At 39.2% G+C, this 21,415-nt stretch overlaps 1 protein-coding gene across 3 annotated transcripts in view; it reads right to left on the minus strand.

Annotated features, from left to right (window-relative positions):
• LOC115221695 (protein cereblon) overlaps positions 1-21,415 on the minus strand; it is a 44,072-nt gene that overhangs the window by 16,182 nt on the left and 6,475 nt on the right. The window contains exons 1-2 of one of the 3 annotated variants that reach the window (XM_036511038.1): positions 14,094-14,188; positions 1,676-1,741 (exon numbers count right to left, since the gene is read on the minus strand). The exons of 1 other annotated variant lie outside the window; for it this stretch is intronic. In XM_036511038.1, coding sequence (XP_036366931.1) covers positions 1,676-1,727 — 52 coding nt within the window. In that variant the 5' untranslated portion in view covers positions 1,728-1,741; positions 14,094-14,188. Of the gene's footprint in view, positions 1-1,675; positions 1,742-14,093; positions 14,189-21,415 lie in introns of those variants that run through there. One more of the 3 variants, XM_029791901.2, reaches the window with a different exon arrangement.

The following is a 21,415-nucleotide window of genomic DNA, read 5'->3' on the forward strand; positions in this document are numbered from 1 at the left end:
CTACAACAAAACATGTGATTAATCTCAAACAATGTGGATAAATAAGCAATATATTTGACCAAGGAATCAGAATGCTAAATGGTAAAGCCAGCCATATCCAGCCCAAGTATTCTCCCTGTTTTATGTTCAAGTCAGCCAGATCTAGCCTCTCACACCTGCCTTACAATGTCGTTACAAAAATAAACAATCACATCATTGCAATCACAAAGCTACAGAGCAATACATGGTTAATTCAAGGCATGATTAATTAATTCAAAGCATTACATTTGACAGATTAATTTGAATGCTAAAAGGTTAATGAACACACAGACTAAGAATTGTTGAGTTGGAATGAATGCCAGCAGTGTATAAATAAATAATTAAATGGAGCACTTCGTTAGTGATTTGTGAAGCAAAAAATGTTAAGTAATTATCTACTTAAATATTGATGAATGTAACAGATGTGTGTATACTTTTGATGTGTGAGGTAATATGATAGTCCGAAAGCTTCATCAAAATGCTTATATATATATATTATATATATTATATATATATATATATATATATATATATATATCAATATATATACATACACATCGGTATATATATATAATATATATATATATATCAATATATATACATACACATCGGGTATATTATATATTATATATATATATATATATATATATATATGTATGTATGTATCAATGTATATATATATGCATGTATGTATCAATGTGTGTGTGTATATATATATATATATATATATATATATGCATGTACGTATCAATGTGTGTATATATATATATCTATATATATTTGTATCTTTGTGGTACCAGTACCGGTGGCACACAAGAAAACCATCCGAACGTGGCCGTAGCCAGTACCGCATCGATTGGCCTCCGTGCTGTGGGCACGTAACAAACACCATCCGATCGTGGCCGTTCGCCAGCCTCATCTGGCACTTGTGTTGGTGGGACATAAAAAACACCATCCGAGCGTGGCCGTCTGCCAGCCTCGTCTGGCACATAAAAAACACCATCCGAGCGTGGCCGTTCGCCAGCCTCGTCTGGCACCTGTGTCGGTGGCACATAAAAAACACCATCCGAGCGTGGCCGTTCGCCAGCCTTGTCTGGCACCTGTGTCGGTGGCACATAAAATCACCCACTACACTCTCGGAGTGGTTGGCGTTAGGAAGGGCATCCAGTTGTAGAAACACTGCCAGATCTGACTGGCCTGGTGCAGCCTTCGGGCTCCCCAGACTCCAGTTGAACCGTCCAACCCATGCTAGCATGGAAAGCGGACGTTAAATGATGATGATGATGATGATGATGATATATATATATATATATATAAAAAAACATGTCCCAACTCTTTTCTACCATGGTCTTAAAAAACATGGAAGTAAAAGTAAATTTTTTTTTTAAAAAAGGCCTAAAATTCTAAATCAAAACAAAAACAACTTTCAGAGTGCAGAAACTAGACTTCTCACCACCTCGCTCTCTCATTCTCTAACTCTCTCTCTCTGAGGCACATGCATACACACACACACACACACACGTATGTGCACGCACACATAACATACACAGACCAACGTACACACACGCGTGTGCATAAACAGACATACCGCGTAACAGTCTATAAAAATAATGAAGGGTGTAATTTACAAAACATCAAAACTACTAGAATCACTTACCAAGATGTAGAAATCTCAATGATAGATGGAGCTTCCGAAGAATTTTTTGCATTGTAATACATTAACCTAAAGTGGTATAAACATAGAATTGAAGAGTAAGATTGAACGAAATGAACACGACGTGTATATATGTATGTGTGTGTATATATATATATATATACATATATATATATATATATGTATATATATATATATACATATATATATGTATGTATGTATGTATATATATATATATATACATATATATGTATGTATATATATATATATATATATATATATATATATATATATATAGTGTATGCATGTATAGAGAAGTGTATATAGGCTTTTAGGCATGTTGTGTGTGTTTGTGTATATATATATATATATATATATATATATATATATATGTGTGTATATATGGTATATGTGTATGTGTATATATATATAAGTATATATGGTATATGTGTATATATATATATATAATATATATATATATATATATATATTATGTTTCTATGGTATATATGTATATATGGCATATATGTATATATGGCACACACACACATATATATGTATAAATAAAATATATGTACATGCATATATATATATGTGTGTGTGTGTGTGTGTGCATAGCTGTTGTGCGCAGTAGTGATTTGTGGAAATAAGTAGCTTTAAGAAAGAAAGAGAGAAACAAAAGCTGCTTTAACTATGGGAAGGTGACATGATTGGGTGTGATCTAGCAGGTAGGTTTATGATCTAATAATAGTTGTAGAGGCTCTAGTGGTCCTGCGACCTGCTAGAAATAGCAGCCAAATATCTTCTTAAATGACACCCTAAAAAAGATAATGGAAGGACACATTAAACAAAGTAGTCCAAGATATACAATGCCTGAAAAGATAACAAGGCGGTCATAGCTGAGTAGAAAAAAATATTTTCATGACAAGTAGCTTGCTAACTAACCACATGGTTCCAGGTTCAGTCCCACTGCGTGGCATCTTGGGCAAGTGTCTTCTGCTATAGCCCCGGGCCGACCAATACCTTGTGAGTGGATTTGGTAGGCGGAAACTGAAAGAAGCCCGTCGTATATATGTATATATATATATATGTATGTGCATGTGTGTGTTTGTGTGTCTGTGTTTGTCCCCCTAGCATTGCTTGACAACCGATGCTGGTGTGTTTATGTCCCCGTCACTTAGCGGTTCGGCAAAGGAGACCGATAGAATAAGTACTAGGCTTACAAAGAATAAGTCCTGGGGTCGATTTGCTCGACTAAAGGCGGTGCTCCAGCATGGCCGCAGTCAAATGACTGAAACAAGTAAAAGAGTAAAAGAGTAAAGAGTTCAACTCAATCAAAGCTGACTTTGGGCTAAATAGCAACACTTGTTGCTTAACCTCAGTTCGAACTTATGATCAAGGCTTTCCAATCATAACCACCCACCCTGTTTTTTATTCATGTATCTTGTGTACCTAGGACCACACCGTTCAATATGCCACTACCATTTTTTCATGACAGCAGTTTATGATTTGAAGGAGACAAGGACACCTAGCTGCTATTTCTGGCTTAGAAGTAGTGGTTGTGGTGGTGGTGGTGGTGGTGGTGGTGGTGGTGGTAGTAGTAGTAGTAGTAGTAGTAGTAGTAGTAGTAGTAGTGTGGGTGGGTGGTACTACTACTGATAGTTGCAGATGGAGGTTGGTTGAGATGAACATTGATTCTTAATGGAAGGAGACAGAAATAATTGAACCCTCCCACTCGTAGCCACCTGAGATTTGACCCAAGTTCTACCATACAATCTTCAGTCCCTGTTTCCTTTGTGAGACCCTAGAACAGCAGTTCTCAACCACAGCTCCGAGGGACACATGCAGCCCTCGGGCATCTTTCCAGCAGTTATCAAAGTGATCAAAGTCTTCCCTCTAAAAAATAGTTTGTTTTTTCTTTAATTGACTTGGAGATTTTACTTATTTTGGTGCAGCGGCCCCTAAAAAAATTCAAGTTTTGGATCTGACCAGGATATTAAAACAGTTGAGAATCACTGCCCATGCATGTGGATTTGCAAACTTCTTCTCTGCTGAATATTAAAACATTTTCATCCATCCATCTCGTTTGCTCAGTCTCTCAGGGATTGTCGTCAGGGAACAGTCCTCAAGCATAGAAGCCTACCAGAAGCAGCTAACACTATCCTTTCTGGCTAGATTTCCAAGCATGACCAACTGGAACTATGAATATTATCTTAGTCTGCCCCTACGTCTCCTGCCTGTTGGCTCAGCTTCAGGAATCTGTCTTGTGGGGTTTTTTTTCCTGTAACATTCTAATCCCATGTCCATAGTCCCGAAGAGCTGTGACCTCTCGATGTAGAGAAGTAGGAGCTGGACCAAAAAAGATTTCCTGATACTTGTGCTATGCATCCTACCGAGTGACATTACTCAAGAGATCCAAAGGTGGAGGTGCATAGATTAGTGGTTAGGGTGTTGGACTCATGATTGCAAGAATATGGTTTCAATTCCACCAGACTTGTCACCAGACTTCAAAGCATTAGGACAGGTATCATAAGGTGTTCTGTCTGAGGCTGTACAATTCTGCCAACCCACATTCCTGGATTGGTATCTTTTTTTAACAATCCTGGAAGGATAAAAGGCCTAATTGACTTCGTAAGGGTTTGAACTCATAGCACAGAGATCTGGAATAAATACCGTACAGGTGCAGGTATAGTTGTGTGGTTAAGAAGCTCACTTTGCAAGCATGCGGAGTCAGGTTCAGTCCCACTGCACAGCACCTTGGGCAAGTGTCTCCTACTATAACGACAGCTGACCTATGCTTTGTGAGTGAATTTGGTAGATGGAAACTGTGTGGAACCCCATAGTATCATCATCATCATCATCGTTTAACATCTGCTTTCCATGCTAGTATGGGTTGGACGATTTGACCGAGGAATGGCAAACCAGATGGCTACACCAAGCTCCAATCTGATCTGGCAGAGGTTCTACAGCTGGATGCCCTTCCTAACGCCAACCACTCCGAGAGTGTAGTGGGTGCTTTTGTATGCATATATACATGTGTGTGTGTGTGTGTTCTTGTTTGTGTTTGTCCTCCAACCCTTTCTCTTAACAACTGGCATTGGTTTGTTTATGTACCCATAACTTAGCAGTATGGCAAAAAAGAAAACTGATTCAATAAGTACAAGACTTTAAAAAAACAGGAAGTACTGGGGGGTCAACCAATTCAACTGAAACCCTCCCAGGTGATGCCCCAGCATGGCCACAGTCCAATGACTGAAACAAGCAAAAGATAAAAGATAATGTATTCTGTCTCCTATACAATTACAACTGTATAATTAACCCTCCTCCCCCTTCACCACAGTGACATCTTGTTTTAGATAAGTATGAATCTAAACTGAAAGCTTCCACCAGAAATTTATGCAAGAAACTTTGGTTGTGTTCCAAACACAAGTTTAAATATATCAGCAGTCTTCGTATTTGTATTTGGTTAAGTTCCAAACGTTGGCCTAAACGCTGAAAGAATGTTGGTTGTTCTACTCTGAAACTGACTGAATCACAGGGACAGATTGTTTTGTGGAGAATACGTGCAGTAAATCGTTAAACACAAAGGCACATTGATAATAAAGGAATGTGGCTGTTGGGTAAGGAGCTTGCTTTCCAACCACATGGTACTGAGTTCAGTCACACTGCATAGCACCTCGGGCAAGTGTCTTCTGCTATAGCCCTGGGCCAACCAAAGCCTTGTGAGTACATTTGGTAGATGGAAATGAAAGGAGCTAATTGTGTGTTTGCATGTATACATATACACTTAATATACACTTATATCCTCTTTTCTCTTTCTCTTTTACTTGTTTCAGTCATTTGACTGCGGCCATGCTGGAGCACCGCCTTTAATCGAGCAACTCGACCCCGGGACTTATTCTTTTGTAAGCCCAGTACTTATTCTATCGGTCCCTTTTGCCGAACCGCTAAGTGAAGGGGACATAAACACACCAGCATCGGTTGTCAAGCAATGCTAGGGGGACAAACACAAACACAGACACATATATATATACATATATATGACGGGCTTCTTTCAGTTTCCGTCTACCAAATCCACTCACAAGGCTTTGGTCTGCGTGAGGCTATAGTAGAAGACACTTGGCCAAGGTGCCACACAGTGGGATTGAACCCGGAACCATGTGGTTGGTAAACAAGCTACTTACCACACAGCCACTCCTGCGATATATATAAAAAGAGAGAGGGGGGGGTGATATGAGGGGTGTTGAAAAGATCCTGGCTTTGGGTAAAAGAAAATACAGGAGGATCAGTTGTGATTTTATTCAACATATTCCCCCCTCTCAGATTTACACACTTATTGCAGTGGTCCTTCAGTTTTTCTAAGCCTTGTAAAAGAACTCCGAAGGTTAGGCCTCCAACCAAGCCTTTTGTAACACCCTTAAAATCAGGACCAAAGGGGATCGTTACTGTTTACCTGCTTTGAGGACCACTGTTCCAAAAAAGAATTATTTCACATTCACCCAAAATTTATAAATTCTTATAGCACCAATAATTCAGACATTTCATTCTTTATATTTGTTTTGAGTCTGAAATTTCAAATCCATAATTAAAATTTCAATTTGGCCAGGAAATTTTTCAGACCTGGGTCCAATATTTTTCTGTACTTCCTCCTATGACCCAGCACTAGGCACAATGTATTCCCTGTACCACTTTCTCATAAGACCCTGGGTGGTCAAGTTAAACAAGACAATGGATTAGACCACCACCCACCAACAGATAGTCAATCAGACAGGGTTTCACACAGTCTCCATCTCCAACCAACTAAATTTCATTCACAAGGCTTTAGTTGACCCAAGGCTGTGGTAAAAGACACCTACCTAAGATTTCATAGAGTGGGATTGAACCTGAAATCACGTGATTGCAAACACAAAGCATGGACTCCTTAGTTTCCAATCATGCCTGGCTACCACCATACCTATTTCTTTATTACCCACAAGGGGCTAAACACAGAGGGGACAAACAAGGACAGACATAGGTATTAAGTCGATTACATCGACCCCAGTGCGTAACTGGTACTTAATTTATCGACCCCGAAAGGATGAAAGGTAAAGTCGACCTCGGCGAAATTTGAACTCACAACGTAACGCAGACGAAATACCGCTAAGTATTTCGCCCGGCATGCTAACGTTTCTGCCAGCTCGCCACCTTTGGTCCTGATTTTGATCTGCTCAATCAAAGAATAGATGATCTTTCATAAAGATTTCATTGATTATAAACAATTTTGAATGATCTGGTGATCAGAAGACAAATCAGTTGTGATTCACAAAGGGTATCAACATCGTTTTTAGTAATAACAGTTCAGACAGTCACTTCTACTACCATGCAGCAGATCTATTACTAAAGTTCTTGCAGTAAAAATTCCTTAAGATAAACGAAACAGTGAGTATTCATAGAGGATATAGCATAGCTATCAGTATTCGGAGAAGATACAACATAGTTAATGGTGTTCACAGAGAAAGGGCAGCGAGCTGGCAGAGACGTTAACACGCTGGGCGAAATGCTTAGCCGTATTTCGTCTGCCGTTACGTTCTGAGTTCAAATTCCTCCGAGGTCGACTTTGCCTTTCATCCTTTCAGGGTCGATAAATTAAGTACCAGTTACACACTGGAGTCGATATAATTGACTTAATCCGTTTGTCTGTCCTTGTTTGTCCCCTCTGTGTTTAGCCCCTTGTGGGTAGTAAAGAAATAGGTATTTTGTCTGCTGTTACGTTCTGAGTTCAAATTCTGCCGAGGTTGACTTTGCTTTTCGTCCTTTCGGAGTCGATAAATTAAGTACCAGTTACGCACTGGGGTCGATATAATCGACTTAATCCATAATCAATAAAGCATACAAGATAGCTGTCAGTATTCAGAAGATATAACATAACTGTTAGTACTCATAGAAGATATAGCATAGCTATTTGCATTCGTAGAGGATAAAACATAACTGTTAGTACTCATAGAAGATATAGCATAGCTATTTGCATTCGTAGAGGATAAAACATACGTAGCTGCTAGTATACATAGAGGATATAACATAACTGTTAGTATTCATACAGGATGTAACATAGCTGTATTTGTAGAGGATATAACATGGTTGTTGGCATTTAGAGATGATATAACATAGTTGTGAGTATCCAGAGAGGATATAGCATAAACATTAGTAATGATGTGCATATGTATTTTTAACATGCCCCTGCACACTAGAATGTGAATGGCATTTGCTATGGTATTTTTCTCTTGGAAAATTTATTTCTCCTTACAGATTTTGTGTGCAAAAACACGCCCAGCATCAAGTAATGTCAGCAGACTACCAGACACTGGTGTTTCAGTGTTGTTTCACCTTCTCAGTGATAGTTACCACCTTGATCATTTGGAGCAAGTCAAGAACTTCTGTTCCTACATATAGAAAATAGCAAACAAATTATTTGGCTGGGGTGTGCTGAGACTTGTTAAGATGGAAAGCAAAGATCAAAGTAATGATGTGTTTGGACAATAGCTTATAATCTCAATGAATGTGAATACTTGTTAGTATTCATACAGGATATAACTTTTGTAGTGTATGTGTGGACACACAGACACATATACAGAAACAGAGATAGATGCTTCACATGAAAAGTGACTGAGTTACAAGCACTGAGTTTCTGCAATTTCAAAGACATGGAATAAAAGATGTTATACTTAAAAAATAGCTAAAGGTTAACAAAAGGAAGAGCATCCACCTATAAAACAAAGCTTCAATAAAATATATATTCATCTAACCCATGCTAGCATGGGAAAACTGACATAAAAACAAATGAACAAAACACAATACAACTGTAACTTCTTCACAATTTCAATAATGAATGCCCAGATTCTGAGGTAAGTTCCTGGCAAGTTTAGCCAAGAACATGGTTTACTATCCCGGATCATATTCCACTTCATTGATATACACCTCTGTTCTAATTCTGACACCAAATACCTAAGAAAAGAAACCAATATCTAATTAACCTTTCAGCATTCAGATTACTTTTGTTAAAGGTTTGCTTTTTTTATTCACATTGGCTTGAATTAATCAGGCATTATCTCATAGCTTCGAGATTTCAAAGATGTGATTGTTTATTTGCAGAATGACATTGTAGGGTAGGTGTGAGAGGCTGGATCTGGCCTTGTTTTGAATTAATCATGCATTATCTCATAGCTTCGAGATTTCAAAGATGTGATTGTTTATTTGTAGAATGACATTGTAGGTTAGGTGTGAGAGGCTGGATCTGGCCTTGTTTTGAATTAATCATGCATTATCTCATAGCTTCAAGATTTCAAAGATGTGATTGTTTATTTGTAGAATGACATTGTAGGGTAGGTGTGAGAGGCTGGATCTGGCCTTGTTTTGAATTAATCATGCATTATCTCATAGCCTTGAGATTTCAAAGATGTGATTGTTTATTTGCTGAATGACATTGTAGGGTACGTGTGAGAGGCTGGATCTGGCCTTGTTTTGAATTAATCATGCATTATCTCATAGCTTCAAGATTTCAAAGATGTGATTGTTTATTTGTAGAATGACATTGTAGGGTAGGTGTGAGAGGCTGGATCTGGCCTTGTTTTGAATTAATCATGCATTATCTCATAGCTTCGAGATTTCAAAGATGTGACTGTTTATTTGTAGAATGACATTGTAGGGTACGTGTGAGAGGCTGGATCTGGCCTTGTTTTGAATTAATCATGCATTATCTCATAGCTTCGAGATTTCAAAGATGTGATTGTCCATTTGTAGAATGACATTGTAGGATAGGTGTGATATGCCAAATTTGGCTAGTTTGAAAATGAAACAAATAGAGTATTTAATCCAGATTATGGCTGGTTTAAGTGCTAAAGGGATAAGCTATTTTAGAGAGATAAACATTGATTTCATTTTAATGCAGAAACAAAAGATTCCAGAGGCAAATGTGCTGGTCTAGGGACTAGCAATCCAGTTTGTAGGAAAATGTGGAATAAAATATTCTACCAAATGTACAATGAAATACCTGTGGTGGATTTAAACTCAAGAGTTACAAAGTAGAAATCTACTAGTTCAACTAAGCAGTTGCATAAGTTCTTTGTATGTTTGTAATATGAAGGCGAACATTGTTAGAAAGGAGTTTCAGAGAGATGCATACATTATATATATATTTATATATATATCACCGTGACCGACCAGACTATCAGAGGTTGCTACACATCACTGGTCACAATGCGCTTCGCATTGTTTTAGCCTTCAAATGATGCCACCCCGCTGGCTAAGCAAGCAGGCCAATATATTATATATATATATATATATATATATATATACATACATACATTATCATCATATATATATATATATATATATATATATAATATATATATATATATATATATATATACACACATACATGTATTATCATCATATTTATTTATATATATATATATATACACACATACATATATTATCATCATATATATATATATATAAATAGATAGATAGATAGATAATCAAGTGATAGATAATTGAGGCTGATGATAAGTAACTCAATAGCAACACTTGTTCTAGCATATGCCCACAGGCAAGACTGCCAGAAGAAGGATAGCTTCAGTGAGACCCTTCGGCAGACTACCTCAACGACAACTGACAGTCACCATATTATTGTGGCTGGTGACTTCAATGGACACGTTGGCCAACATGTGGACAGCTTTTGGACACATGCAGAGGCTGTGTTTATGGTTCAAAGAATGCAGACGGTGTGAGGCTCCTGGAGTTCTGTGATGCAACTGAGCTAACCATATGCCACATGCACTTTAGGAAGCCAGCCAACCAGACCCCAGCATCTACCGAACTGGCAAACACTCAAGTCAGACAGATTACATTCTCACCAGGAAACAGTCGGAAACTCTGTTGTAAATACCAAAACCTTTCCTGGTGAAGAACGCACCAAACATCATAGATTAATGTCTAGTGACATCAGAGTCGGTGCTTAGGCAGACACAGAAATGAAAGGTGAATTAGAGAAGGAAAATATGGAAACTAAAACATCTGGCAATTGGGAATAGATTTAGAGAAATTCTAATTGATGCATCTGACTGTAGAGAGGTAGACTTACTCTTTTACCCTTTTACCTGTTTCAGTCATTTGACTGTGGCTGTGCTGGAGCACCGCCTTTAGTCGAGCAAATCGACCCCAGGACTTATTCTTTGTAAGCCTAGTACTTATTCTATTGATCACTTTTGCCGAACCGCTAAGTTACGGGGATGTAAACACACCAGCATCGGTTGTCAAGCGATGTTGGGGGGACAAACACAGACACAAACACACACACATATATACTATGGGCTTCTATCAGTTTCCGTCGACCAAATCTACTCACAAGACTTTGGTTGGCCCGAGGCTATAGTAGAAGACACTTGCTCAAGGTGCCACGCAGTGGGACTGAACCCAGAACCATGTTGTTGGTAAGGAAGCTATTTACCACACAGCCACTAGCGCAGATGGCTGGGAATTTCCATGAAATAACCTGCTTAAGGTCACAGATCAAACATGAGGCTGGAGCAAAGTTCCAATGGAATGATGAGGGTAAAGTAAGTAAAGACCCCTTTGGCCATGAATGACCATAGAACTGCATGTAGAAAGTTCCTCTCCGAGACACAAGTCCAGGCAAGGCTGTTTATGGAAGACAAGCAGTCACCCATGCATGCCAGCCTCCCCTCTCCACGCCATCAATGTTATCCAAGGGAAAGGCAAAGGCCGATACAGCTTGGCACCAGTGACATAGCAACTCATTTCTACAGCTGAGTGAACTGGAACAACATGAAATAAAGTGCCTTGCTCAAGAACACAACACACAGCCCGGTCCGGGATTCGAGCTCACTTACCTCATGACTGTGAGCTTGATGCTCTAACAACTGAGCCTACAGTGGTAAAAGGACAGAAATGGAAGACCTAGAAGGAAAGTAGTAGTAGTAGGGAACTTAACATAATGGCTAGGAAGGCAGCTACGACACAGGTATGTTTGGTTAAAGGTGAGGCAGAAAGGCGGCGAGCTAGTAGAAACGTTAGCACGCCGGGCAAAATGCTTTAGCAATATTTCGTCTGTCTTTAACGTTCTGAGTCAAATTCCGCCGAAGTTGACTTTGTTTTTCATCCTTTCATGGTCGATAAATTAAGTACCAGTTATGCACTGGGGTCGATGTAATTGCCTTAATCCCTTTGTTTGTCCTTGTTTGTCCCCTCTATGTTTAGTCCCTTGTGGGCAATAAAGAAATAAGAAAGGGAGAGCCTTACACATGTCCTGCAGTATGAGGGTCAGAGGCATGAAGGGTCAGAGGCATGAAGGGTCAGAGGCATGAGGGTCAGAGGCATGAAGGGTCAGAGGCATGAGGGTCAGAGGCATGAGGGTCAGAGGCATGAAGGGTCAGAGGCATGAGGGTCAGAGGCATGAAGGGTCAGAGGTATGAGGGTTAGAGGCATGAAGGGTCAGAGGCATGAAGGGCTCAAGATGGCAAGGCATTGTGTGAGAGAGAATCAAGATGTCATTGGTGCAAAGTGCATTTGGGGTGGTGAAGGCTTACTTGCCACTGATTTCGAAGACAAAAAAAGTGGTGTAGGTGTGTTGTTATGAAAGGCTGCTGAGTGTGAAGAACGCAGGAAATAAAGAGCAGCTACCTCATACTGACCCTTATAGAGCAGTGTTCCTCAACTTTCTTACCCTTGAGTACCCTTAAAATAAATTACATGTCTCAAGGAACGCCTTCACACAAAAAAAAATTATAAACAATACATACCAATACATACATCTAGAGCAAAATTTTTTCAGAGGCCCTTAAAATACTATTATGGATTTTACCCATCTTTTATCCCTCGTTTTCTAGTACAAAGTTGCCTCCTTGAGTTTGTAGTCATGCAAACTGCATGGCTGTGTCACTAGTGTTGCTGGTATAAAAAAAAGCACTAGTGTCAAAGCATATACTGCAGCACAAAGCCGTCCCTGGACCTGTCAGAGCTTGTCAAACCGTCAATATGGAACACAGACGTTAAATAATGATGATGATAATGAGGAGGAGGATATATATATACGTTGTGTTTGTGTGTGATCGTTAATTGGTCTACAAGCTACAAGAACAAACCTGGCAGAACCCATCTGTAAACAGTAAACCATGTTCGGCAATCTTTCGTCTCTAGTAGACCTTTCCGTCGATTTCCGTAAATTTTTTTTTTTTTTTTACATATGGGCTTGCGGGAACTTTTGAAGTAATGAGAGCGAAAGAGACTAAGAGAAAGCGATTTTATGACGAGGGAAGTTCTTTTGAAATTACCGTGCATGGCAAGCATTGATGTACATGTGTGTGTGTGTGTTTGATGGGGTGTGGGAGACAGACAGTATGTTGTGTAAGTGAAGTGCTTCTGTTAGTGTGTGTGAAGAGACAGAGAGAGTAATGTGTGAAAGAGAGAGATAACTGAAATTTTTTACTCGGTGTATGTGTATATGTATGTATATTACTTCAAAAGTTCCCGCAAGCCCATATGTAAAAAAGAATATTTTTTTACGGAAATCGACGGAAAGGTCTACTAGAGACGAAAGATCGCCCCATGTTCTGTCCCTATATCCTAGCTACACAGCGAAGAGAATATTAGAAACATTAAAAAAAATGCAGGCGTGGCTAGAAGCGAAAGTCGGAGGGCGCTTTTCGTCTTCTCCCATCCTTATATCATCATCATCATTCATCCCATTAATGTCTCTGTCTAGCCCTCAAGCTTCTCTCTGTGTGCTGCCCTTGTGGCAAATTTAATGAAATAAAGAAGCTTGCTTCCCAACCACATGGTTCCAGGTTCAGTCCCACTGCGTGACACCCCGGGCAATAGTCTTCTACTATAGCCTTGAGCCGATCAAAGCCCTGTGAGTGGATTTGGTAGACAGAAACGAAAAGAGGCGCATCGTGTGTGTATATGTGTGTGTGTGTGTGTGTGTGCGCGCGCGTGTGTATGTGTGTGTGTTTGTCCCCCCACTATCGCTTGACAACCAATGTTGGTGTGTTTACGTCTCCCGTAACGTAGCAAAAGGGTCCGATAGAATAAGTACCAGGCTTACAAAGAATAAGTTCAGGGGGTCGACTTCTTCGACTAAAAGGTGGTGCTCCAGCATGGCCACAGTCAAAATGACTGAAACAAGTAAACGGAAATAAATGGAAGTTGGTTTGTTCGTTCGGTAGGTAGGTAGTTTCCAATCTGAAGATGACAGATTCCTGACAGATTCCCTTCCTCCCACACGTTACAAGGGACCCTGGAGAAGGGGGGTCACAGATATTGGTCCCCTTTCTTTTTCTGAATAAACTATGAAAATGAAAAAAGGAAAAAAGAAAATTAAAATGAAATACGGTTGCAAATATGTCGTCAATTCAAGGTACATTACATTTTATATGCTGTGACATTTGAGATGTTTGAAGGAGCTGCAAATAGCGAACACTGAATTCTTCCCTTGTTCAGCGTTTTGTCTGAGACTCGTGAGAGACACAATGGCTCTCGCAACGTTCATAATTCTTTCAATATTTCGTCACTGCTTCCGTTTAATGAAGTTCTTCTACGAATTTTATTATCTGATTGTGTTTCCTTTATTGCTTTAAATTTCGAATAGAAAAGATTTGAAATCTTCAAACTGTAATTTTAGCACCGCGCACACCATGGAGCTTTCTTTGTGGGTCGTTACGATTCTGTTAGAAATAGCAGCCGAATCTTGTTTCAATTCATACCAATTTCATGAAGTCCACATTATTACAGATACACTGTTTCTGAATAAAAGACGAAATGTTCACGGCTGGAATGGATTTATCCAGGGGAGCCTGCAAGACAGATCCAGGGGTACCTGCTGGAACAGGACTACAGAATTTCCCCACACACTTTTATATACATAGTAGGGTGGATATGGAAGAAGAAGAAAAACTTCCACAATGATGAATTTCAACTCAAAACCAATAAGTTTGTTATCTTTGCTGTTTAACCTCGGGTCACATCACACAGACTTGCACACAAAAGACATTCCAGCCGTAACCATCCCGTTGTTTTTTTCAGACACGGTGAAGATTCATTTGATATAGATTGGTTGCTATTTCTAGCATGTGAAGAGACCACATAGAGAGATTCTAGTTACTTCTGTGTCAGAACTGTTAATATATATATATATATATATATATATATAATATATATATATATATATTATATATATATATATATATATGTATATATATATATATATATATGTATATATATATATATATATATATATATATGTATATATATTATATATATATATATGTATATATATTATATATATATGTGTATATATAGATATATATATATATGTATATATATATATATATATATATATATTATATATATATGTATGTATATATATATATATATATATATATGTATGTATATATATGTATATATATATATATATATATATATATATATATATATATAGATAGATAGATAGATAGATAGATAGATAGATAGATAGATAGATCATTCATTTTTATACTTTTTGAGATCTAGTTATAAGTTATATGTTTTATAAAAATATATTTTATTTGTTATTTATGTTTTGGTTTATGTCTATCATTGTTTGAGTTGCCTAATAGTGGTTTTATCTCTAATTTATATTTCATATATATATATATATAAAGCACATAGCTAATTTTTTATACATCATGTGTATAAATAACTATCTATATTTACATATGTATGTATGTGTGTACACATACACACATCTCTCTAAATAAATATTTTTTTTCTTTCACTACAACACACACACACACACACAAACACACACACACACACACACACATACATACATATATATATATATATATATATATATATATATATATATATATATATATATATGTTTATTTATTACCCACAAGGGGCTAAACATAGAGGGGACAAACAAACGGATTAAGACGATTACATCGACCCCAGTGCTTAACTGGTACTTAATTTATCATCCTTTCGGGGTCGATAAATTAAGATATATATATATATGTCACTGTGTGTGTATATCAATCTGTACACACACACACTGTCTTGCTAATTTTAGAGCTAAGGGTACATCATATTGCGGTGGTTAATTGACAAAACATTGACGATCCCTGTGACAAAAGCAGGTAAATATTTACATAGAAAGACAAACGGGAAACACATCAAAACTAGATTAACATCTGTCAAGAAACAATTAGTAATTATTATAATTATATCATTAGTATTATTAGCGTTAATAATTATAATAACAGTGATAGATGTAATAAGACCACCAATCTCCCCATCAACCGAGTTAATAAACGAGAACAATTATCCTTTTCTGGAAGTCTTGGTGTTCAAATGATTAATTATGATAAATTAGTTGATATTGAAATTTAAAAATATTAATTAATAGTTATAAATGGGGTAAATTTTCTTTGAGAAAATTGGGGGGAAATGGCAAATGTGATCGGTTAATTAACAATGAAACTACGCAATATCCTTATAAAGACATATTTGCGCACACGCTCACAGCTTATATACATACACACAGACACACACACACATATATATATATATTTATATATATATCCACGTATGTATATGTATATATTTATGAATATATATAATTAAATAAGTGTGTATATACATACACATACACACACACACATAGGTTTGTTTCCCAATCAGATGGTTCCGGTTTCAGTCCCACTGCGGGGCACCTCGAGCAAGTGTCTTCTACTACAGCCTTGGGCCGACCAAAGCCTTGTGAGTGGAAACTGAAAGAAGCCCATTGTACATATGCCTTTCTTCGGGAATGGTATCTTGTCGGAGCTTGCCCCCTCTCCCCGCTTTTTGACAACCTGTGTTGGTGTGTTTACATCCCCCATAACCTAGCAGTTCGACAAAAGCGACTGATAGAATATGTGCCAAGCTTTAAAAAATAAGCGGTGGGGTCGATTCACTTGACTAAGGTTCTCCCAAGTAGTGCCCTAACATGGCCTTGATAAAAGGCACACACACACACAATTTAAACAAAAAGGGAGCTAAGGAAAATAGTTCAGAGTGGACACTGATGTGTACTCGATCAACATAGACAAATACAAGTATATCAAATACCATACAATGTAAATCCTTGATTTATTAAAATTATCTCCATCTCTAGATGATGTGTGATAATTACGAAATAGCAATTAAGCTCAGGTCCACATGGGAAGGGGAGATAATCTCGAGAAACAAAACTTCTCCAAAACTGACATGCCATTCAGAGAAAAGGACAGCTTCATTGTCTAGATGTAAGTGGACAGTAGGGGACACATGTTTCTGACTTAATTGCTGTCATCACTGTAACAATTGTCTACCTTTATCTTCAGTGGCCAAAGAACCAAGTCCAGAAGCAAGTATTAGATTTAAAAACCCATGATGTTGCATATAACAGGATTTTATTTGGCTGGGTGGCTATTTCCAACCTCAGTAATTGTTTACTGATGAAGGCGCGTGGCTTAGTGGTTAGGGGCATTCGGCTCACGATTGTAAGGTCGTGAGTTCGATTCCGGGCAACGCGTTGTGTCCTTGAGCAAGACACTTTATTTCACATTGCTCCTGTCCACTCAGCTGGCAAAAATGAATTGTACCTGCATGTCAAAGGGCTGGATTTGTCACACTTTGTATCACGCTGAATCTCCCTGAGAACTACGTTAAGGGTATGCGTGTCTGTGGATTGCTCAGCCACTTGGAACATTAATTTCACAAGCAGGCTGTTCCATTGATCATATCAGCTGAGACCCTCGTCGTCATGACCGACGGAGTGCTCCTAATTGTTTACTCACTTGTTTTTTCTATATATTGATGGTAACAAATTTCATCTAAGCATGCTAGCTTTGAGTACACACCACTGAATACACCCAGCAAGACAGAAATGCATCTAGCATTCTTAGTCACCATTGCTGGAATGATTTTTCCTCTCCTTCTGATATATATTGTTTTTAACACAGCACATCCCATAAGAGACATTATCTCCAGATGAATATCAATGTAAATTTGCCTATCACAATGTGGAGTGGCTGTGTGGTAAGTAGCTTGCTTACGAACCACATGGTCCTCAACTGGGGTCGGTATGACTCTTGGGGGTCCATATAAGATTTTGTAATTTTAATACAACTGCTAATGATATTTGAGTATAAAAGTATATACATCAAATGGCTGTGGAGGCCCAGCAGGGTAAAATAGAAATCAAAGGGGTCCATAGGTAAAAAAGAAAAAAATGGTTGAGAAGTGGCTGTGAGGTAAGTAGCTTGCTTGCGAGCCTCATGGTTCTGGGTTCAGTCCCACTGCGTGGCTCCTTGGGCAAGTGTCTTCTACTATAGCCCCAGGCTGACCAAAGCCTTGCGAGTGGATTTGGTAGACGGAAACTGAAAGAAGCCCGTCGTATATATGTATATATATATATATATATATATATATGTGTGTGTGTGTGTGTGTGTGTGTATAAGTTTGTATCTGTGTTTGTCCCCCCCCCCACCATCGCTTGACAACTGATGCTGGTGTGTTTATGTCCCCATCACTTAGCAGTTCAGCAAAAGAGACCGATAGAATAAGTACTAGGCTTACAAAGAATAAATCTTGAGGTTGATTTGCTCGACTAAAGACAGTGCTGCTGCATGGCCACAGTCAAATGACTGAAACAAGTAAAAGAGAGTTAGTGTGATAGATAAATGGTTGGATGGCTCGCTACGTATTCATACAGGAGAGCAACCATATCAATGTGATATCTGTAGTATATCATTTTCTCTTAATAGCAACTTAACAAGACACTAACTTATCCATGTTTCTTGTTTGCTATATTTACTCTCTTTTATTCATTTAATTGTTTCAGTCATTTGACTGTGGCCATGCTGCAGCACCGCCTTTAGTCGAGCAAATTGACCCCAGGACTTATTCTTTGTAAGCCTAGTACTTATTCTATGGGTGTCTTTTGCCAAACCGCTAAGTTACGGGGACATAAGCACACCAGCATCAGTTGTCAAGTGATGTTGGGGGGACAAACACAGACACACATACATACATATATACATACATACATATATATATATATACATATATACGACAGGCTTCTTTCAGTTTCTGCCTACCAAATCCACTTACCCAAGGTGCCACACAGTGGGACTGAACCCGGAACCATGTGGTTGGTAAGCAAGCTACTTACCACACAGCCAATGGAAATTATGACTAAAATATTTCCAAAAATTTGAGATTTTTTCCTTTTGTTTTTTGAAATATTCACCTCCCACTCTTTTTTTTTTTTGACCACTCATGCAGTTTCCTTTCCATGATGTAAGGACCTCTATACCAAATCTCCTCCTCCTGACTATCCTAGACATTATTATTTCCTGAATATCGTATCCTGTAATTACATCATTTTTATTGTTTATTGTATTTTAAATGCTTCACTCATTAAATCATCATCATCATCATCATCATCGTCATTGTTTAACGTCCACTTTCCATGCTAGCACGGGTTGGACGGTTCGACCGGGGTCTGGGAAGCCAGGGACTGCACCAGGCTCCAGTCTGATCTGGCAGAGTTTCTACAGCTGGATGCCCTTCCTAACGCCAACCACTCCGCGAGTGTAGTGGGTGCTTTTTACGTGCCACCTGCACAGGTGCCAGGGGAGTCTGGAATCGACCACAATCGGTTGGTACTTTTAATGTGCCACCGGCACGGAAGCCAGCCAAGGCGGCGCTGGCATCGGCCACGTTCGGATGGTGCTTTTAATGTGCCACCGGCACTGGAGCCAGTCGAGGCGGCGCTGGCAACGGCTACGTTCGGATGGTGCATTTTACGTGCCACCGGCACGGAAGCCAGCCAAGGCGGCGCTGGCATCGGCCACGTTCAGATGGTGCTTTTAATGTGCCACCGGCACTGGAGCCAGTCGCGGCGGCACTGGCATCGGCCACATTCGGATGGTGCTTTTTATGTGCCACAGGCACAGAAGCCAGTCAAGGCGGCGCTGGCAATGGCCACGTTTGGATGGTGCTTTTTATGTGCCACTGGCACAGGTATCACAACTACTATTTCCATTGATATTTATTTCGATGTTCATGAATATGTAATACAATAACAAAAGTTAAGACTTTCATACACAGCAATATTGTAAAGTTGTCAAATATTTACATAAACAACGACTCCCAAGTACAAAACAGATCACAAAGGAAGAACATGAGGCATAAGTATAGTTTAGTGCCCCACACCGGATTGATTCCTTTTTAGTTTCTCAATAATGATTTCTTCAAATTAAACTTTACAGAGATAAATTTTCAAATGTCCAGATTAAGATTATTTGCATAAAATTGAGAATAAACATTTTGGAGGAGATTCTTATTCTCAACCCCACCCTGTTTTTGTCAACCTGCACTTCAGAACTCGGGAAAACCTACCAGCCACTTGATCAACTATGAATCTGGTGACATACAAGCCATACTCTCTTTACTCTTTTACTTGTTTCAGTCATTTGACTGCGGCCATGCTGGAGCACCGCCTTTAGTCGAGCAAATCAACCCCGGGACTTATTCTTTGTAAGCCCAGTACTTATTCTATCGGTCTACCAAATCCACTCACAAGGCATTGGTCGGCCCGGGGCTATAGCAGAAGACACTTGCCCAAGGTGCCACACAGTGGGACTGAACTCGGGACCATGTGGTTGGTTAGCAAGCTACTTACCACACAGCCACTCCTGCGCCTATACTGGGGACATTCTCACTAGAAAACAGGGTAGGCAGATACTTGTGAATGCACGGTTCTTCCCTGATAAAGAATGGACTTAACAACATGGGTTGGCAGTTAGTGATTTGAGACTTAGAGCTGGAAGGTCTAAGAGATTTCCTAGAAACTTAGGGATCCTTCAAACATTTGGAGATATCCTGCCACAGTCACCTATGTATATATAGGAGTGGCTGTGTGGTAAAAATCTTGCTTCCCAACCACATGGTTCTGGGCTCAGTCCCACTGCGTGGCATCTTGGGCAAGTGTCATCTACTATAACCTCAAGCCAACCAAAGTCTTGTGAGTGGATTTGGTAGACAGAAACTGAAAGTAGCCGGTCGTGTGTATATATATATATATATGTATCGTGGCACTCCGTCAGTTACATATATATATACACACATATTTATGTATGTATGTGTGTGTGTGGGTTTGTCCCCACCACCATCGCTTGACAACCAATGTTAGTGTGTTTACATCTCTATAACTTAGCGGTTCAGCAAAAGAGACTGATAGAATAAGTACTAGGCTTACAAAGAATAAGTCCTGGGGTCGATTTATTCAACTAAAGTCAGTGCTCCAGCATGGCCACAGTCAAATGACTGAAACAAGTAAAAGAATAAAAGAATATATATTTGTACACATAAGAGAACCATCCGAACGTGGCCGTTGCCAGCGCCGCCCCAACTGGCTTCCGTGCTGGTGGCATGTAAAAAGCACCATCCGATCGTGGCCGTTGCCAGCCTCACCTGGCCTCCATGTCGGTGGCACGTAAAAAGCACCATCCAATCGTGGCCGTTTGCCAGCCTCGTCTGGCACCTGTGCCGGTGGCATGTAAAAAGCACCCACTACACTCATGGAGTGGTTGGCGTTAGGAAGGGCATCCAGCCGTAGAAACATTGCCAGATCAGACTGGGCCTGGTGCAGCCATCTGGCTTCCCAGACCCCAGTTG

This window comes from Octopus sinensis, linkage group LG18 (assembly GCF_006345805.1).
Source record: "Octopus sinensis linkage group LG18, ASM634580v1, whole genome shotgun sequence".
Taxonomy (NCBI): Eukaryota; Metazoa; Mollusca; class Cephalopoda; order Octopoda; family Octopodidae; genus Octopus; species Octopus sinensis.